At 39.5% G+C, this 17,317-nt stretch overlaps 1 protein-coding gene across 3 annotated transcripts in view; it reads right to left on the reverse strand.

Annotated features, from left to right (window-relative positions):
• Nucleotides 1-4,741: 4,741 nt before the first annotated feature.
• kcnq1.1 (potassium voltage-gated channel, KQT-like subfamily, member 1.1) overlaps nucleotides 4,742-17,317 on the reverse strand; it is a 76,432-nt gene continuing 63,856 nt past the window's right edge. For 2 of the 3 annotated variants that reach the window (XR_014771823.1, XR_014771803.1), the window contains 6 exons: nucleotides 15,718-15,847; nucleotides 11,675-11,750; nucleotides 7,686-7,780; nucleotides 7,281-7,500; nucleotides 6,126-6,175; nucleotides 5,008-5,145 (listed from right to left, as the gene is read on the reverse strand). Coding sequence is in view for 1 of the 3 variants with exons in the window: in XM_084735206.1 (XP_084591332.1) it covers nucleotides 4,879-5,145; nucleotides 7,281-7,342; nucleotides 7,454-7,500; nucleotides 7,686-7,780; nucleotides 11,675-11,750; nucleotides 15,718-15,847 (677 nt within the window). In the remaining 2 variants the exon portion in view is untranslated. Of the gene's footprint in view, nucleotides 5,146-6,125; nucleotides 6,176-7,280; nucleotides 7,501-7,685; nucleotides 7,781-11,674; nucleotides 11,751-15,717; nucleotides 15,848-17,317 lie in introns of all 3 variants that reach the window. The other variant, XM_084735206.1, reaches the window with a different exon arrangement.

Raw genomic sequence — 17,317 nt, forward strand, 5'->3', positions numbered from 1 at the left:
ATACACGATTATCAAGCAGACAGCGACTTCAATGACTCTCTTAAACCCAAAAGTGCAGCATTCATTTGATTGATGGCTGAGGAGGAGAAAAAAAACTGTAAAAACACTCACTTTTTAATATAAAAACATAACCTTTTTTTCCTTCTCGTCAAACCACCTCTGGCACAAGAATAAAAAAACTCACTGAAACTGAAATATTTAGCTCATTTGTTTCAGTCAGAGATTCCCCTTAAGGCAGCATACACAACACATAGACACTTGGCAATTATCACCACGATCTTTTATTGCTAGAGAGGAATATTTCTAAACATTTACAAAAAAAAGTGAAGTAGGATTAAAACAGTGAAAACAGCATTTGATTAAACAGAAACTTTCAAGTGAAGTATTGAAACGTAAGGCCCCGTCCCTAAGATCAAATTTGTTATTTCACAAGAATATAGGATTATTGAATCACAGCACATGATGCCGTGGCAGTTGGTATTAACCTGAATAAATGTCAAGTGTAATACTTAAGGCAAGTAATGAATCCTACAGAGAAATAAGAGTTTTTGTTAGGTTAAGGTTAAGAAACTAATCCTGATACAATACGCTGAAATATCAGTGTGAAATGTCAGTAATGATGTTTCTCCGTCACGTACAGTATGTCCCCTGTAACCCCGTCTAATGAGATATTTCACATAAATATCATACTGCCAACATTAAGCAAAGCAGCAGCTGATAGATAGATAGATAGATAGATAGATAGATAGATAGATAGATAGATAGATAGATAGATAGATAGATAGAATAGAATAGAAAAGGGTCAGATTTTTTCCCATTTCAACTAATTTCTCTACTGTCTAATCAGTGTTAATAGTAAACGTAGTCAATTCCTCAGTGCAATATTGACAGAGGAAGCTGAGTTCTCCTGCTGCAAAACCTGCTGTATTTGTGGCATCAGCGCCGTCATTTGACGTGTACCATGACGTCATTGGTGTCAAGAAAGAGCAACAGGCTATTTTAGTTCAAATTTTGCTCTCTACTTGTATTGTGAGCTAGTTACGTTCGCAAAAGGAAAAATGCCATCTCAAAACATGAGTGCGGAGGATGCTGGAGACAATGATACATTATACAGTGCTTTCACTGATCCATGTGTTCAGCCATATTGAGTTGAGTCAGAGTATAAGGTCAAAGAAATGCAGCGGAGGCTGAGGCTGATGCAAGAGGCTGGCAGGGACCATGTAGAACCTGAGCTGCCAAGAGCAAACAACGACCGGTTTGCTCAAATTGCCCTCCGATGCCAACAGAAACTAAAAACATTCTCCTGCAATGAATTTCAGCTGGGATTTTTTTGTTGGATGCTGTCGCCGACGCCAACCCTGAGAGCTCATTTGTGCATTACTGTGCATAAAACTTTTATTCCTCACTTGGACAGAGGTGTGCCGGACACCTTACAGGATCTTGAAGATAAACTGGAAAATACCAGAGAGACTGAGAAGACATATGACAATTTAGCGAGTATTTTTGTCGCCTATTATTTGGCTAACAAAGTAACAGATAAACGCTAGGGTGGTGATACATGGCAATGTGGGTGTGGGTGTCAGAAGTACAATGTATCCTGGGGCCTCATTACAAATTGTCACAGATACAAGCAGTCTTGCATACATTTACCGATTGAATAATCAAGTTTACTGCTCTTGTTATTGCCTTGCTAACTCTTACTACTAAAGCAACTTCCTATACATGAGAGGACAACACAGCCATGAGTTTAGGGAGTTGCTTTTGTAATAGGAAGACAGGATTTCTCCTATTTTGGAAACTTATATTTTAAGTTTAAGTTAGGACAAACACTCAAGAAATTTTTCTGTAATGAGGTCCCAGGTGCATGTGCACTGCCATCACAGAGAGCAGGAGAACTCGGCTTTTTTGGTCAATATAGTGCACACTAAGGAACTTAATGCTTCAGGTGACAGCCTTTACCATCAACACTGACTGGACATCCACATAGAACGAGGTGAAATTCCCCTTTAAGAAAATAAAGTTTATTTTGATTATATACAGTTCATAGCTTGTAGGAATTAAATGTATTTGAATTTCTGCTGTCTGTATTCACTAAACATCACCTGAATTCACTAGAGTCAAAAGCTGAGTTACTGAAAAGGTTCATTAGCTTTAGCAGGAGTTTAGCTAGCAAGGAAGTTTGAGTTTCTTTATCATGACTGGACTTAGCCACTGTCTCATTTAGAATAACAGATTGGATTGCCAACATGTCAGCTCCCCAAAATGTTTCGTTAACAGGGTTGTCTGTTCCTATTTACCAAACCCAATCACTTGAATTTCACTGGAGTCAGAGAGTTTAACTTGGGAGTTTTTCATGATTAGATTTAGCCACTTCCTCATTTTTCATTGACAGTGTTGTATCTTCCTTTTTACCAAACACAATTACATGAATTGGCCCTTCACTAAGCCCCACCTGCAAACAGCAACTATCTAATCATAGGTTAGCAACCATAACTAGGGCTGACAAGCTTTCCACTTCTCTACCTGTTGAAGGTGTGCAGGAGGCTCTGGGAAGAGCGATACTCTACGTTTCATGAATCTGGACGGTGGTGTCTTTTTTTGTGAAACATAAGAGCACATACGTGGGGAATGGATTGAACTCTGTCTTCAACTGCTCTTACATAAGCTGTGAACATTAGCATGTCTGGCTAACTAACACTAGCTTACTAGCTGCAGTAACTTGACCTCCAGCTAAACATCTGCATTAGATATGTGGTGGTTTGAGAAGGAGGATGTGGGCTGGTGCAAAATCAAAGTCGGTTGACGTTGATGTATCTCATACTGGCTCGCTGTCTCAGGTCTAAGCCGGGTTAGCTTAGCTCTTATCCCGGTTCACCTCCACGTTCGCAGCCCAGCTGGTCTGGTTGGGTGACCCGTCTCAAGGTCCGCTGTACAAATTGAGTCCCTGCGCTTCCTTTTCCCTCGATAATGAGTGCATTTCTGTCATTTATCACGTAGATATACCTGCCATGTTTCACCATCCAACCATTGTTTGCTGAGATGTAAGCTAGCTTTAGCCTCAGTCTTTTAGCATTAACATCATGTCATGCACGCAGCTGCTAGATAACTTTACATCTACACTTTCGCAGGGTTCTTGTTTTAAAACATGTTGGATGAAAACATCAAAACATCAACTGGAGACTTCTTTGCCAACTCAAGAGGTTAAAATTAGCTTACATCAGCCAGCTACACTCATGAAATCTGCTTGTGAGTCATCACTTCAGCTAAGAAAATCCACAGTTGTCAGCTAGAAATATGAAGCTGCTCTTGTTTACATCACTAAGGAATCTAAGACTTCATGGTTCAAAAACTACTCCCAATTTTGATGTTAAATCTTGCACCGTTATCACTGTAAACTGCATAAGTGCAGTGCAAGAATGGAAAGTTTGGCAGGCTTAGCAACAGTAACCAAGGAGGGCAGTGTTTAGCAAAGGGTCAATTCCACTACAGTCAAAAACTAAGATGGCAGTTCCTGAAATCTAGGTCTAGCTTTAGCAGGAGTTCATCCAGCTATGGAGTTTTTCCATGACTGGATTTAGCCACTGCCTCATTTAGTTAAGTAGAATGACAAATCGATCACCATCATCATGAACATATCAGCTCATCAAAATTTTTCATGAACACTGTTTGTGTATTTCTATTTACCAAAACAAATCACTTAATTTCACTGGAGTCAAAAGCTAAAGATGAAATCTTGGATTAAGCCACAGCTTCATTTAGTTATGCAGACACACAAATTGATTTACCAACATGTTTTCAAAATGTTTAATTAACAGTTTTGTCTGTTCCTATTGACCTAACATTAGCTTTAGGAGGAGTGTTTCTTCATCATAAATGGAATTAGTTAATGCCTGATTCAAACACACAAACACACACACACACAACAACAACAACAACAACAAGAACTGAGAGAATTCAAGTGAAATGTTGAACTACTGTATAAGGCCTCTACCCAAAGATGAATACTACTAAATTTACTGTAATTTCAAGAGAATAAAGAATATTGAATCATAGTATATGATGCCATGACTGTGGCATTTACCTGAATAAATTTCAAGTAATATTTAGAAAAAGGCAGCTAAGGCGACGTCAAGGTTATGAAACTAATGCTGATATAATATGCTGAAATATCAGTGTGGAAATGTCAATAATAATGTTATTTCCTTTTCACATATTTCCCATAATCCCACATCGTCTGGAATAAATATCATAATGCCAACATTCAGTAAAGCAGTTGAGAATAAAGGTTATTTTTTCAGGCTGTCTGGCAAACTGCAGGAAATAGAAAAGATAATTACTTCATTTTCTTTTTATGCTAATTGTTTTACGTCTCCAAATAAATCATGTGCCTTCATATATTTTTCACAGAATGAAAGAGAATAATGTAATATCTACCAAAGGGTTGTGTTTTTTCCAGCTTTCTTGTCTATTTGAGTTAGTTTCTTTGTTTGGACAGTCCATATAGGAAGTGAATGTTTGCTTTGTGTGTACGTCTGTATTTATCTTTGCCTCTCTGTACTGACCCCTTTTAGATAAGTTTGACTTTTTTATTTGCCTGCCTGGGTTTTGACTTTTGCCTGAATTTTGACCACAAGTAAATGTTAACTCTTTTCCTAACATCTGAGTAATGCATCTGGGTTCAAATTGATTTTTCTGAGCCATTATAAGTTCATCAAAATCAATATTACACTTGGTATTTGGCTCTATTACTGCAAATAGTTTTCAAAGAAATTGTACAATCCTATGGCATTACATTATAGGCAGAGCACAAACTGCATTAGATCTGAGTACAATTCATGAATTACACTAAGAAGAGAAAAACTTTGAGGCTGTTCGGTTTCAGTAGCACTCGTCCTGACTGACAGCGGTGTTGAGGGGAGGGTTGGTGCCGGCGGCAGTGCTGGCGGTGTTGGAGGAGAAGGATGAAGGTGATGAAGATAGCTGGTCGTAGCTTGGCAGGCTGTCCTGGCTGGGGAGGACGTTAAAGGTCCGTCCCAGCCGTGGCCTCGGCCTGACCCCACCTTCGCCCTCGCTGATCTCCCTGTGGTCCAGCAGAAAGGTGAGGGATTCTGCAATGCGGTTAAGCGTCTGGTCCATGCGTGTTATCTATGAGAGTTGAATCAAATGTTAACAAATGAGAGCAAAATAACACACTGGCTCAGATTTGGATTCATTCACTCCTGGTTAGCGCAATCATTACTGTGCTTTTTGCTCATTCAAATTAAATTAGGTACTTGAGAGCAATTTGTGACTTCAATCAAATGATAATTTTACAATTATGTCCTTCATGTAATTTAATTACCTGGTGTTTGAGAAAAAGCATTATAGCATTAAACTGTGCCAAACTATTTTATTGCTGTATTGTGGATGCTCTATAATTGTCTAGAAAAGACAAATCACATTTCAAGAATAGAAATGTGTAAATAACAGGCATTCATTACGAGTTAAAGAGCGTTAACAGTGAAAACAGAGCTCCACCAGGTAAGCTGAAAAGAATATTTGGAGGTAACCCTTCTAATCCCCAACATGCGGATTAATAACTATAATTTTAATTTGATTACATTTATTTTGTAACTTAATTACACACATTACATGTAACTGGTTACTCTCCAACATTGGTTGCATACTATTAGACATTTTTGTGAAATTCATAATTATTATCCCTAACCGGCATAAGTTTGGGGGGGGGGGGGGGGGGGGATTATGCGATCGCTTCAGTCTGTGTGCCTGTGTGATTAACAGACCTGGAGCTTGTCTGCAGCAAATCTTGAATACTGGGTTAGCCTGTCAGCCTTTTTTTGTGCGCATTCATGACACACAAAACACACAACAACAGCCTCCCTCCAAAAAGGATAAGCTGGCCAAGCCCTGCCCAGGCTAGCAGTATACTAGCCACGTGCTAGCATTACACCAGCCACACACCAGCATTCCTCTAGCCACACAAAGGACTATGCTAGCCCTACACTAGCCACATGCAGTCTAGCCTGTCGCCACAGAACTAGACTGAACACATGCAGATTGATGTCTGCCAAATGGCCCACTGGCCCTGTCTTGCTGCTCCAGGCCTGATTACTGATTGAACACACCTGCATCCAATCACCCACTGCAGCAGCTGCAAGAAGGGGAGGTGCAGAACCTGGACACAGAGAGCACAGGAAGACACAAACAATACTGTCAGGGCTTTAGGAGACTTGGATCACAGTTACTGTTTAAACTGACCTGCAATGCTTTTTTTTTTTTTCCTGTGATGCTCCTGCAGTGTTTTGTGGACTAGAAAACTAAATCTGACTAGAAGATCACTGAATTTTCATTTTTGGGTGAACCGTCCATTTAATGTTGGGGGAACTTTGCAAATCTCTGCTGGCTGCATCTGGCAGTTGTGGTGGCAATGCAGTAGGTGCTTCACCATCTGTTGTTTGACCGGGATCTGCACTCTAGTCTGGCGTTCTTGAGATATCATGTTCGCAAGAATAAGCAGACAGAAGGTCACAGTGACCTTTGACCTTTGACCATCAAAATCTAATCAGTTCATTATTGCATCCAATTGGACCTGTGTACCAAATTTGGTCATGAAGGCTATTAGGCTAACGTGTCCAGTAGAATGTGAGATTAGCTTTGAACAAGATCCAGGTCTGCTGGTCACGTCCGGTGGAGAAACACATGGGCCCCATAAGCCACACCCTTCCATTTTACTCCAAGTAAAAACTGAAAATCAATTTCACTTCTCAATAAGAAATGAATTTCGTTTGGTTGGTTTGCGAGGGAGGACTGCAAGGCACACTTGAGGAGGGAATTGGGGGAGGGTGTGATTCAACTTTTCTGTTTTTCTTTGTTTTGACACAAGTTAAAAAGAAATGAAAGAAACGGTCTCATTGTTTCTCTTTTTTTGTGCTGAAGAACTGGCACAGGCTGTTAAAGTTTCATGTTTGAATCAACAATAACAGAGCCACATGTCTATGCAGAGATATTTCATGGCTCGGCACACAAAGCCAGTTAAACTTTTGTTCCATTATCCAGAACTATTCCCACTTTGACTGATGACTGAAACCGCAGCAGTAAACATTCTCTTCATGTAAGCTCGTTGCATTTTCAAAAAAGAAAAGTTAAAATTCTGAGAACAAGATAAACACTGTCGTGTAAATTTTTGACTTTGCTCTTTCACAAACAACAGAAATGATCTGAAGCCATAAACGGCGTGGGAATATTAGTCTAGTTTGTGACTGAAGTTGCACAAATCCCACCTTGTCCTCCATCCTGTTGAGTCTGGATCCAATAGAGTTGCTCCCTCTGTCTTTGGCTCGGTCTGCAGAGGGAGGCAACAGTCAAACAAATAATAAGACTGGAGGATTAGAACCGTGGTTTGTTCTTTAGCTACTGTGCTATATTTTGAGAAAGCAGTGGAGTGATTAATTACCTGAGCCCATCTGGAACAAAGTTATCTTCCCTAAAGACTGGTCCAGTCTGGGAGAAACAATAGGATGCTCGGGTTAGAAGTATATACATGTACACGCCGCCTCTGTGTTGCCGCACTCTCTTGCTTTCATGATTTTTTTTGTCATGCTTGCAAAAACCCATCATCTAGCCTTTTCCCATGCATTTTCAGGTGATCTAATTCATTTAAAGCTTGTCAAAGTTAAACAGTTTACCTTCTCTGCAGTTCCTTGATTCGCACCATGAGGTTGAGGTGACCCTGGGAGTATTGCTCAATCACGTCTCGCACATCATATGGCTTACGAGCTTGCTATAACATAAAACAAATGATTACATGACAGTGTTACATCACAGATACATTAACTTCTTGTTGGCCATGCAATCTTTAACTTATCTGTCTTATATATTAAAGCTTTGTTTTCATCTTGGAAAATAATTAGATGCACAAAATTGGATCGATATTTTCAATGTTTTTTCCTCTACTTGCAGAGAACATACAGTGTTTCCTGTAGAAGAATTAACACATTGTTATGTTTATCATGATGACCCACATGTAGACATAAAATACGATGCTTTTCAAAATGTACACATTCATTGGGCAAAAAAGAACTACTGTTGATCTCAATGAAGGCTAAATTGAAGGAATGCCTTTTGGCTCCTCCTTATTTTATCAACTCTGACCAACAATTGCAAGTAGGAGGTTTGCTTGCCATTTTAGGAGCATGGTAGCTGGCCAGCTTTGCCTCTCCTTCATAGAGATATTATATGTAAATGCTGCATTGCCTTTTGAATCATACAGCAGTGTTGCCGCCGTACTGGACAGGGCATGCCTGACCTGTGTACAAATACGTGTTAATGGGGGAGCCGTGTTTTATCTGGATAAAAAGCAGCATAACATTTATTTCTCAACTGACTTCAATCAGTTGTGTTCAGGCCTGGAATTTCAGGGGCAAGGCCACTTCACTTTCATGAGGGCACGAAGGCCAAATGCCGGGGCTGCAAGGCCAACAAAGTCCACAGAAATCCTAAATTTTGATTTTATTTGAAATAGGCCTAAATAAAAAAAAGAACTTTTACACAACATTATTGTTTACAGCTTACCAGTATTTATACTATATATAAACTCCTCCATCAGAAGTTCATACACACTTAGGTTTTGACTAATCAGAGCCACTGGACTCATTTGAGAAGAGTTATGTTTGTTAAGATGAGTGTTACACTGTGTTTTTCTGGATAAAAAACACTCTAACATTTATTTCTAGTTTATATTCAAGAGTTCATGATCTACTTGGAGTAAGAAGGAAAAGTTCACTTCTTACTCCATGTACATCGTTAACCCTTAAATATAATAACAGCCCAGTAAAAGAAGTAAACGTCCCTGTGTTCCTTCTCACTCCTCAACCTGCACACCTGATACTCATCCACTCATCAAGCTCCTGCAGTATAAACATCTATCTCTTCACTAGATCATTCAGTTCACCACCACGGCACTATGCTACAGCCAAGCTATTTTTCTTGTCCAGCATTATCTTGTCTTTTCCTGAATCTGAAATGTCTAATCCTCTGCCTCAGGTTCATTCCTCCCTGTGGTCTCTGTCTGCCTGCCTCACCCAGCGTCTTGCCTGTCTGTCTTCCAGCCGACAGCCCGGCTCTTTCTCCCTGTCCTGCCCTGCCCCATCAACTCTGGCCAAGCTCTCCAAGCCCCACCTCACCAGTGTCTTAACAAAACTGTGCTGAACTGTTGCCAGCCTTTGTCAGAGTTAGTTTGAAATTAACTAAATAAAACCTCCTTACTGCTGATATCTTTCTGTTACGGGCGCATAATTAAAACATCATCTTATCATCCTGTCATATCGTCAGAAATGTTCATTTTGGGTTGATACTATATTTTAATTTTAATTTTAAATTTTTCGGTCAGCACTGTGATGCTGTGGTTAGCACTGTCGCCTCAGAGCAAAAAGGTTCTGAGTTCAAACCAGGGGCACGACCTTTCTGCGCAAGGTTTTGCATGTTCTCCTCATGTCTGCGTGGGTTCTCTCCAGGTACTCCGGCTTCCTCCCACAGTCTAAACACATGCAGCATAATAGGTTAAATGATAACTCTAAATTGCCCGTAGGTGTGAGCGTGAGTGGTTGTCAGCTGGGATAGACTCCAGACCTCCCGTGACCTGTCAGGGATAAGTCATTATGGAAAATGGATGGATATGCCAATATTATTGTGCATCTGTAAATATAATATGTATAATAATATTTTTGAAAGGATTGCAAATGTTTTATGATGGCTGTGGTTTCATCATTCTCCAATTTCTGCTGCTGAGCTGGTATGTTTGCAGAAGTGATGAAGTTCAGAGAGACCAGATATCAGTTCCATGCATACAAAACTTTGTATTCACTCTATGCTACTACAAGGATCTTTCATATTCTGTCCTCCAGCTTCTTTTTAACTGGCTACATAATACTCACTGCAACCTTGCCTGGGAAAATGTGCACACCAACTTTTTTCATCTGATTTCAAGGAGAATCTGACCTGGTGGCAGGCATTAAGAAAAACTATATAGAAACATCAGTCTTCTGCAGATGGTCTTGTGAACTTCTGTAAGGTCGTATAGAATCATCAGTAATAACCTGAGACATTTAATAACCAGTTTAGAACTTTAATAATAGATATCAGTTTTAGCAGTCTGAAATTAACCAACCTTGCAGGTTCAAGAGGGTGATTTGCTGTAACAAACAGTTTGCAATAAGGCAATCAATTTAAAGGAGAAATCTGTATTTTTTTTTTACAGTAAAATGACCATGATATGTCATCAGAGGTTAAGGAAACATGCCAGGTTTCTTCTCTGACAACAACACTGCAGCTGCGATTTCTCCTTTGACAATGCATTTCCGGTCCGCAATTTGTGTGTTTGTTTGCCTGTTTTACATTAACAAGAGTTCAAACCGATGCCGGATGTTTGTTGAATGAGTTAGTGTCTGTTTATGAGTCGTAAGAAATCATTGATAATCTTTAAGAAGGATTAGATGTTTATGATGGTTAAATTGATCCATATGTTAATGGGGTCTGGCAGGCACTTAACTCTAACTCCAGAGCGTGCATTTTCAGAGCAGTGGGCTTTTGTTTTCAGGATAGCAGGCTTAGCTTTACATCATCAGACAACTGACAGTTATAACCAGCTGATCAGCTTACAGTGCACGGCTTGTCCTTGCTTGCTATTGTCAATTTACAGAGTTGCGCTACTGCAGTGTTCCTGCAGCCTGCCTGAGCTTCCTTGAGTCTGGGGAGGTGGGGACAAGGGGAAACAACACACTTCAACAATAGATCGTTTACTAAATAGGATTTCAACCTATTTAATATACAGTCTATGGTTCCAACTCACTATTTGGACTTCTGTAGTCATTTTGTGGACACATTAATGTTACATATTGCTCCTTCAAGTTGTTAAAGCTGCCCTGCTGTTACCACTGCTGTTTAATTCTGCTGCTGCTGCTATCAGCATAAGCCTAACCTGCATCCACCTTTGGGTCAGAATCTATGTTGCCCTGAGGCAAAGTTTTAAGAGTGTAGATGCTAAACATTGACTGTTAATAAAGATGCACGACCTGACAGCTTCCCAAAAGTAAAGGCAAAACATCTCAATTGCCCCCTGGTGGCTGGCTGCAGTTTAGGTCATAATCCCCCGCCCCTTCTATGTTAACAGATAGGACATTGATCAATGTCAAATAAATTCTTCCCAAAGATGGTTTCTGTCATTTTAAGTTTTTGGGTAGATGTTACTACACTATTGAATGTTCAAGAGTTCATTTTTCTCATAAGTTTGGTTTTAATTAGTTATTTGATGCTATGAAAAGGGGGTTTACGTCACGATTGACAGCTGACGTCGATATGTCGCCAGCACAAGATGCCAGCAACCGTATCTGAGATATTTTGGCTTCATTTTTGTACATTATCCATCTCTACTATCCTCTCTATCTTACTGTTACTTGCAATAAGAAGTAATGATAAATAAAGACATTTCATGATTGTTGAACTACTCAAGTATTACCATTAAAAAACTTCACAAAAGTAAAACCACATTGTCTTCAGTGAGCTCATGGGTTAGTCAATTTTAAAGTGCTCCTTTCATTTATAAAGTCATGTCAAAATTAATTGTTTCCCACTGTATAAGTAGAAAAGGTTATTTGCAATAATACAGGGTCATACCCACCTGAAAATTTCTCTTGGCCACAAAATAACGCATTCTCTGGATCACCCGGATGGCTTTTCGGTGTGAATCTGTCAATCTGTGTGTAAGAGATTCATATGAATGTGTTCATATTACTTTGCAAATTTCTCCTGAGGATATGTAATGAATTTGAAGAGTGTGGCACAAATTACTGTGGAAATTGCTTTTAAAAAATGAATTATTACAGAAAGCAAAAGAGACAGAGAGAAAAAACAAGAGGAAACAGAGAGTAACCCTGTCAAACTTTAACATCCAGGTTAATTTACTTAAAACGCTGCATAAATATGCTTTAGGCACCTGTTCAATTTTTCTTGTATGAAACAGGTATCACTACAAACTTTGAAAAGATAGTTGACCATGGCCTTAAAACCCAAACTCCATCCATTTAGAGGAAAACATTCAGTGCATCACAGTTTCATAATTACTGCTCAGTTTGGATCGAAAGCTTCTCACTTCCTTTGAATTCGATCAAGGTGAGTTGCGGTAAAGAACAAAGGATGGATGATTTTTGGGGCATGTGCTTCTCTGAACGTCATGAATAAAAAGCTCAGAGGGATTGTAGTGCATTTAGCCTCCATTATAATGTTGTGGGAATTATTGAGGAGCTATTACTCAGGGTTTCATTACCCTGAAAAAGCATCGAATGAGTCTGTGAGGGGGAGAGCAGCGAGCCAGTTGGGTGAAAAGACTCGAGCAACAAGGTCAGTGTACGTCTCATAATGGACTTTTCACAGGCAATGTAATGGGTGGATTTTCAAATAAAGCTTTCATAACATGTAGTCAAATTAGCACCATATCATGAAATGTAAATTCTGTGCCCCGTGACCTATTATAGAATCCATTTTCAAACACGAATGGTAGTGATATAACCAGAAACAGACAGCGAGGCAATAGGCGGACACAGTTTCTTTTAACTGTAATGACAGATTTTGAATTCTGCTGAAAGTGAAGCTCCTGTAGTGAAAGTGGGTCTTACAGCTACACAAATGATCATGTGTAAATCCTAAACCAAAGTTTAAGGTTAGAATCCTTAAAGGAATAGGTCAACATGCTGTAAATTAAAACTGTAGTAGGTAAAGTACATCAGAAGCAACTTTTTATTAATGTTTCAAGAGCAATCAATAAATCAAATGCTCTGAAAAAAAAAATACACAACTGTGTCTATCCACTCACCTTGTTCTGCCTGAATGAAAGGTCTGATTCTGTATTTATTGCAATTCTAAAGTACTGTGATTCAGTTTTACAATTTATTATGATTTTTTTTAACCTAAAGTTAAAGAAAAGTATACACATAAAAAAGTAATTAAAATACTTTTTGAAGTAAAATGCTACATATACAGTAACTGTTCCTTCTCAGCAAGCTAGTGCTATAAGAATAATACATAGGATAATTTTGTTTGTTTTCCACAAATATCAATGATATAAATATTATATAAAAATATAAATGCAACAAAATATGAGCACACGTCATTTTATGTAAGTAGTAGTAATATATGTATACGTATAGGCACTGGGTTAAGGAACGGTCATTTAACACATTACATTTGTTACAAAAAATCAAGCGTAAAAACATCCTATAGTGTCTTATGTATATACTTCTATCTTTATTCTTTGAGGAAGTCCTAAAATCCAGTTTATGCTGAGCTAAACTCATTAAATAGTTATATATCAGAGTGGTATATATTATCCAGGCCTAATCTACCAGAACATTGCACTATTCCCTTAAAATGTATATGAAAGTGTAAATGTATTTCAGTACGTCATACAGTAAAAATACTTTTCTGAGAAGGTGCAGCCCTTTTCTTCTAGTGATGTTAAATGCTATTTTGATCAATATGTCCTGCCATTCTTTAACATTTCAGAGAGTTGCTGTGTTTATGATCTATTTGGGGGGCAAGATTTTACTGTCATCACATCCCTTTTATCAGACGCGAAAGAGAAAGCTTTAACTTTTCCACCAATTACTGAATAATTGCTATCCTGATGAGAATTACATTATTCATGTTTCAGCAAAACAGCGCTTCAGTGTATTCAATTAAAATGTCTGTCTCAATAAAGGAAAAGTATTTTGTCTTGGATCAATGCCCCCTCAGTGCTTTTGCATCTTTTGTTTTCTCTTGCAACTGTTTCATGAGATAGAAACAAACAATGTGAGAAACATGAAAAAGGTTCCAACGGGGAACTTTTACCTCCCACCTACCTAACTGCTACAATCAGAAATCTAGACTCACTTTAAAGGCCACGTCTGCTGTGTTACCAGAGGTGTAATTTTTGTCTGTTTGTGACAAACGCGTTGTAATTCTGTTAAAACTCTCAATACCTCAATCATCTTCAATTTACCAAAACATTCTGCACTGCAATGTCAATACTGAGGCAGCTGCAGAAATATGGCTTCACATCGAGAATCTGTGCCGCGCTCTTAGAAAGAAGGGTTCTAAAAGGGTTCTCCCTCCAGGGTTGATGGTACTACCCTGAAACATTTGCTTCCCTTTTTTGAAGAAAGGCTTTGTCAGCACTTCCTGACAACACTAAGGGTTCCACTGAAGAACTGTTTAATCCCAAGAACCGTTAATGAAGAATTGTTCCTCAGGGATTGTTGAAATCCATGAAGTCAAGGTTTGTCAAGGTTTCATTGCATCATAATATAAAAGAGTTCTTGATAAAACCTCCTGGGTGGGTTCTGGATAAAACACCTGCCATATAAAAGGATTTTTGGTAGAACCTCCTGTGTTGGGTTCTAGATACAACCCCTTGCCATATAAATGGATTCTCGGCAAAACCTCTTTGGTGGGTTCTAGATAAAAGCCTTACCACATAGAAGGTTTCTTGGTAGAACCTCCTGGGTGAGTTCCAGATTAAAGCTTTGTCATTTAAAAGGATTTTCGATAGAACTTCCTGGGTGGATTCTCGATAACACCCTTGGAATATTAAAGGGTTCTCAGAGGAACCCCCTGGGTGAGTTCTAGATGAGACCATCGGAATAAAAAAAAGGGTTCTTGGGCGGGTTTAGATAAAATCCTCACCATATAAAACGTCCTCAGTAAAACACTTTGGGTTGGTTCTAGATAAAACCCTTAGAATATACAATCGTTTTTGGTAGAACCCCACCGGGTGGGTTCTTCTCAACACCATTAGAGGGTGGAAATATTCTGGATAGAATCCCTAAAGAGGGTTCTGGATAGAACCATTACACCACTGAAGTGTTCTCCTTTAAACACAGTTCTGGGGTTGTGGGTGAAACCTTTCACAGATTGGTCTCGGGTATAACCCTTTTTGTTGGGGTCTAGGTAGAAGCCTCTGAAAAAAGGTTCTCCTATGGGGACCAGATGAAGAACCCTTTATGGCTCTAGTTTGAACCTTGATTTCTCAGAGTGTACATTTATAACAATGACTCGACTGAGCTTTTCTCCCTCCTGGAGACGATTTGGGATTCAATCTGTAATTCAGCTTAAAATTGAATTTTCCAAATAAATTTGACAATCCTATAAATGAAGCACATTTTTCAAGCTTTTTAAACCAGGTGTTCTCTGGTCATGGATAAAACAAGCAGTAGTATCTCATAATGGCTCAATTTAGCATGGGATTTGATGTGGCATTGCGCTATGAGAACAGCTGGTTACGTATTTTGGAGGCAGTAGAGCAGAGAGAGATCTTTGCCGACAATGCTGCTGCATGCAATTCCCACTCTGCATCATTGCCCCCACCATTTAGAAAGGAAGTCCCACGGGTCAAAACTGTCGCTCCATTTGTTTCACTTACTGTGCACTTACATTACACTGCAGTTACTTAACACTCATTTCCTCATATCAGTCTCAGTCTCTCGCTGTGCAAGCGCCTCAGCAAGCACAAGTACTTTCCCCTAATAGAGAATCATTACACAGCAGAGACAGGGGCGCTCTAGGGTTTGGCATATTACAAAGGTTAATTACAAATAGCAAAAAAAATACATGCAAACGTTACCTGACACGCTTTATTAAAATAGACTCACACATGCACACAGCATCAGTATTGGGTGGTGAACTCACTGTGACACTGAGGTGGCAGGAGTCAGTTCACTGTGTCGCTCTGGCTCCAGCTCCAGGTCGTCTGCAAAGCTGCAGTGCCTCTGCAGGGGGCCGGGGGAGCTGACATCTAAAAGGCCAGGGTTTCTTTTCACTGCATGTTTACACACACACACACACACACACACACACACACACACACACACACACACACACACACACACACACAAGAAAATTCAGACGTGTTTATATATCTGTGCATCCAGAACATTCAGAGATGCTGCTGATTAAATGTCCCATGTGTGAGATTTATGGGGATCTGTTGGCAGAGTATGGAAAGAATGGAATATAATACTCATAAGCAGCCTTTGTTTTAATTAGTGTATAATCACCTGAAAATACAATACAGACACCACAGGCTCTTCTTCACACTTGGGAGATACGAGGTGATTGCAATCTGTAAGCTCACCACTAGACGCCACCAAATTCTTCACTCTAGTTTTCCTTTCTCTGCTCTGAGACTGTTTGATGAACAGTATACAGCTCAGGACCAGCGTACGCTCTTAGAAATAAGGGTTTCAAAAGGGTTCTTCCTGAAGGGCTGAGGTTCTACCTGGAACCATTTGCGTCTGAAGAACCCTTTTTTGAAGAAAGTGTTTGTCTTTGGATGATGAGGTGATTCATTAAGAACCCTTAATGGAAAAAGAGTTCTTCAAGAACTGTTGAAATTCTTACAGAACTCTTTTGTTCATACCATAAAAGGGTTCTCGGTAGATCCCCCGGGGTGAGTTCTAGCGAAAACCGTTGGACTATAGAAACGTTTGGAGTAGAATCCCCTGAATGTGTTCTAGTTACAATCCTTGGAATATAAAGGGGTTCTTGATAGACCCCCCCCCCCTGGGCAGGTTGTAGATGAAACCTTTGGAATATAAAAATACTTCTGGGTTCTTGTTTTGACGTCCTTGGTGGGTTTTAGATAAAACCATTGAAATATACAAAAAAGCTCTTGTTAGAACCACCTGTCTCTATTCTAGATAGATTTCCTGTTATTAGCGCCCGTAGAAGGTGGAAAGGTTCTGAATAGACCTCGCCACAAAGAGTTCTGGGTGGTACCATTTCCCCATAGAAGAGATCTCTGTAGAACTTCTCATAAGGGGTTCTGTGTGAAACCTTTCAAAGATGGTTCTCGGTATAACCCTTTATGCTGGGTTGTACATAGAACTGTCTTAAAGGATTCCAAGTGGAACCTGTAAAATGTTTTACCAGGAACCGAAAAGGGTTCTTCTATGGAGACAAGCCAAAGAACCTTTTATGCTTCTAGTTATCACCTTTATTTTTATGACTGTAGGTCATCTGTGCAAGCAGTTTATTATGACCACCTGATTGTCCTCTGGCAATTAAATAGTCCATTGTCCTCATAAGATCCATATACAGGTTGATTTATGTTCCAGTTCAAAGGCAAACATACATGGCAGAAAATCACATCCCTTCCTGATGCATATCTTGGCACTGGGTGCTTTTCATTACGCTGAATTCTGCTTCCCTGTCTCCTCTCTCTTCCCTCACCCCGGAAATTGTTCCCCCGTCCGCCATCATGAAGGCTCTTCCAATACTTTAAATGCAC

The sequence above is a fragment of the Lutjanus erythropterus genome, chromosome 1 (genome assembly GCF_056507025.1).
Source record: "Lutjanus erythropterus isolate fLutEry1 chromosome 1, fLutEry1.hap2, whole genome shotgun sequence".
In the NCBI taxonomy this organism is placed as follows: domain Eukaryota; kingdom Metazoa; phylum Chordata; class Actinopteri; order Lutjaniformes; family Lutjanidae; genus Lutjanus; species Lutjanus erythropterus.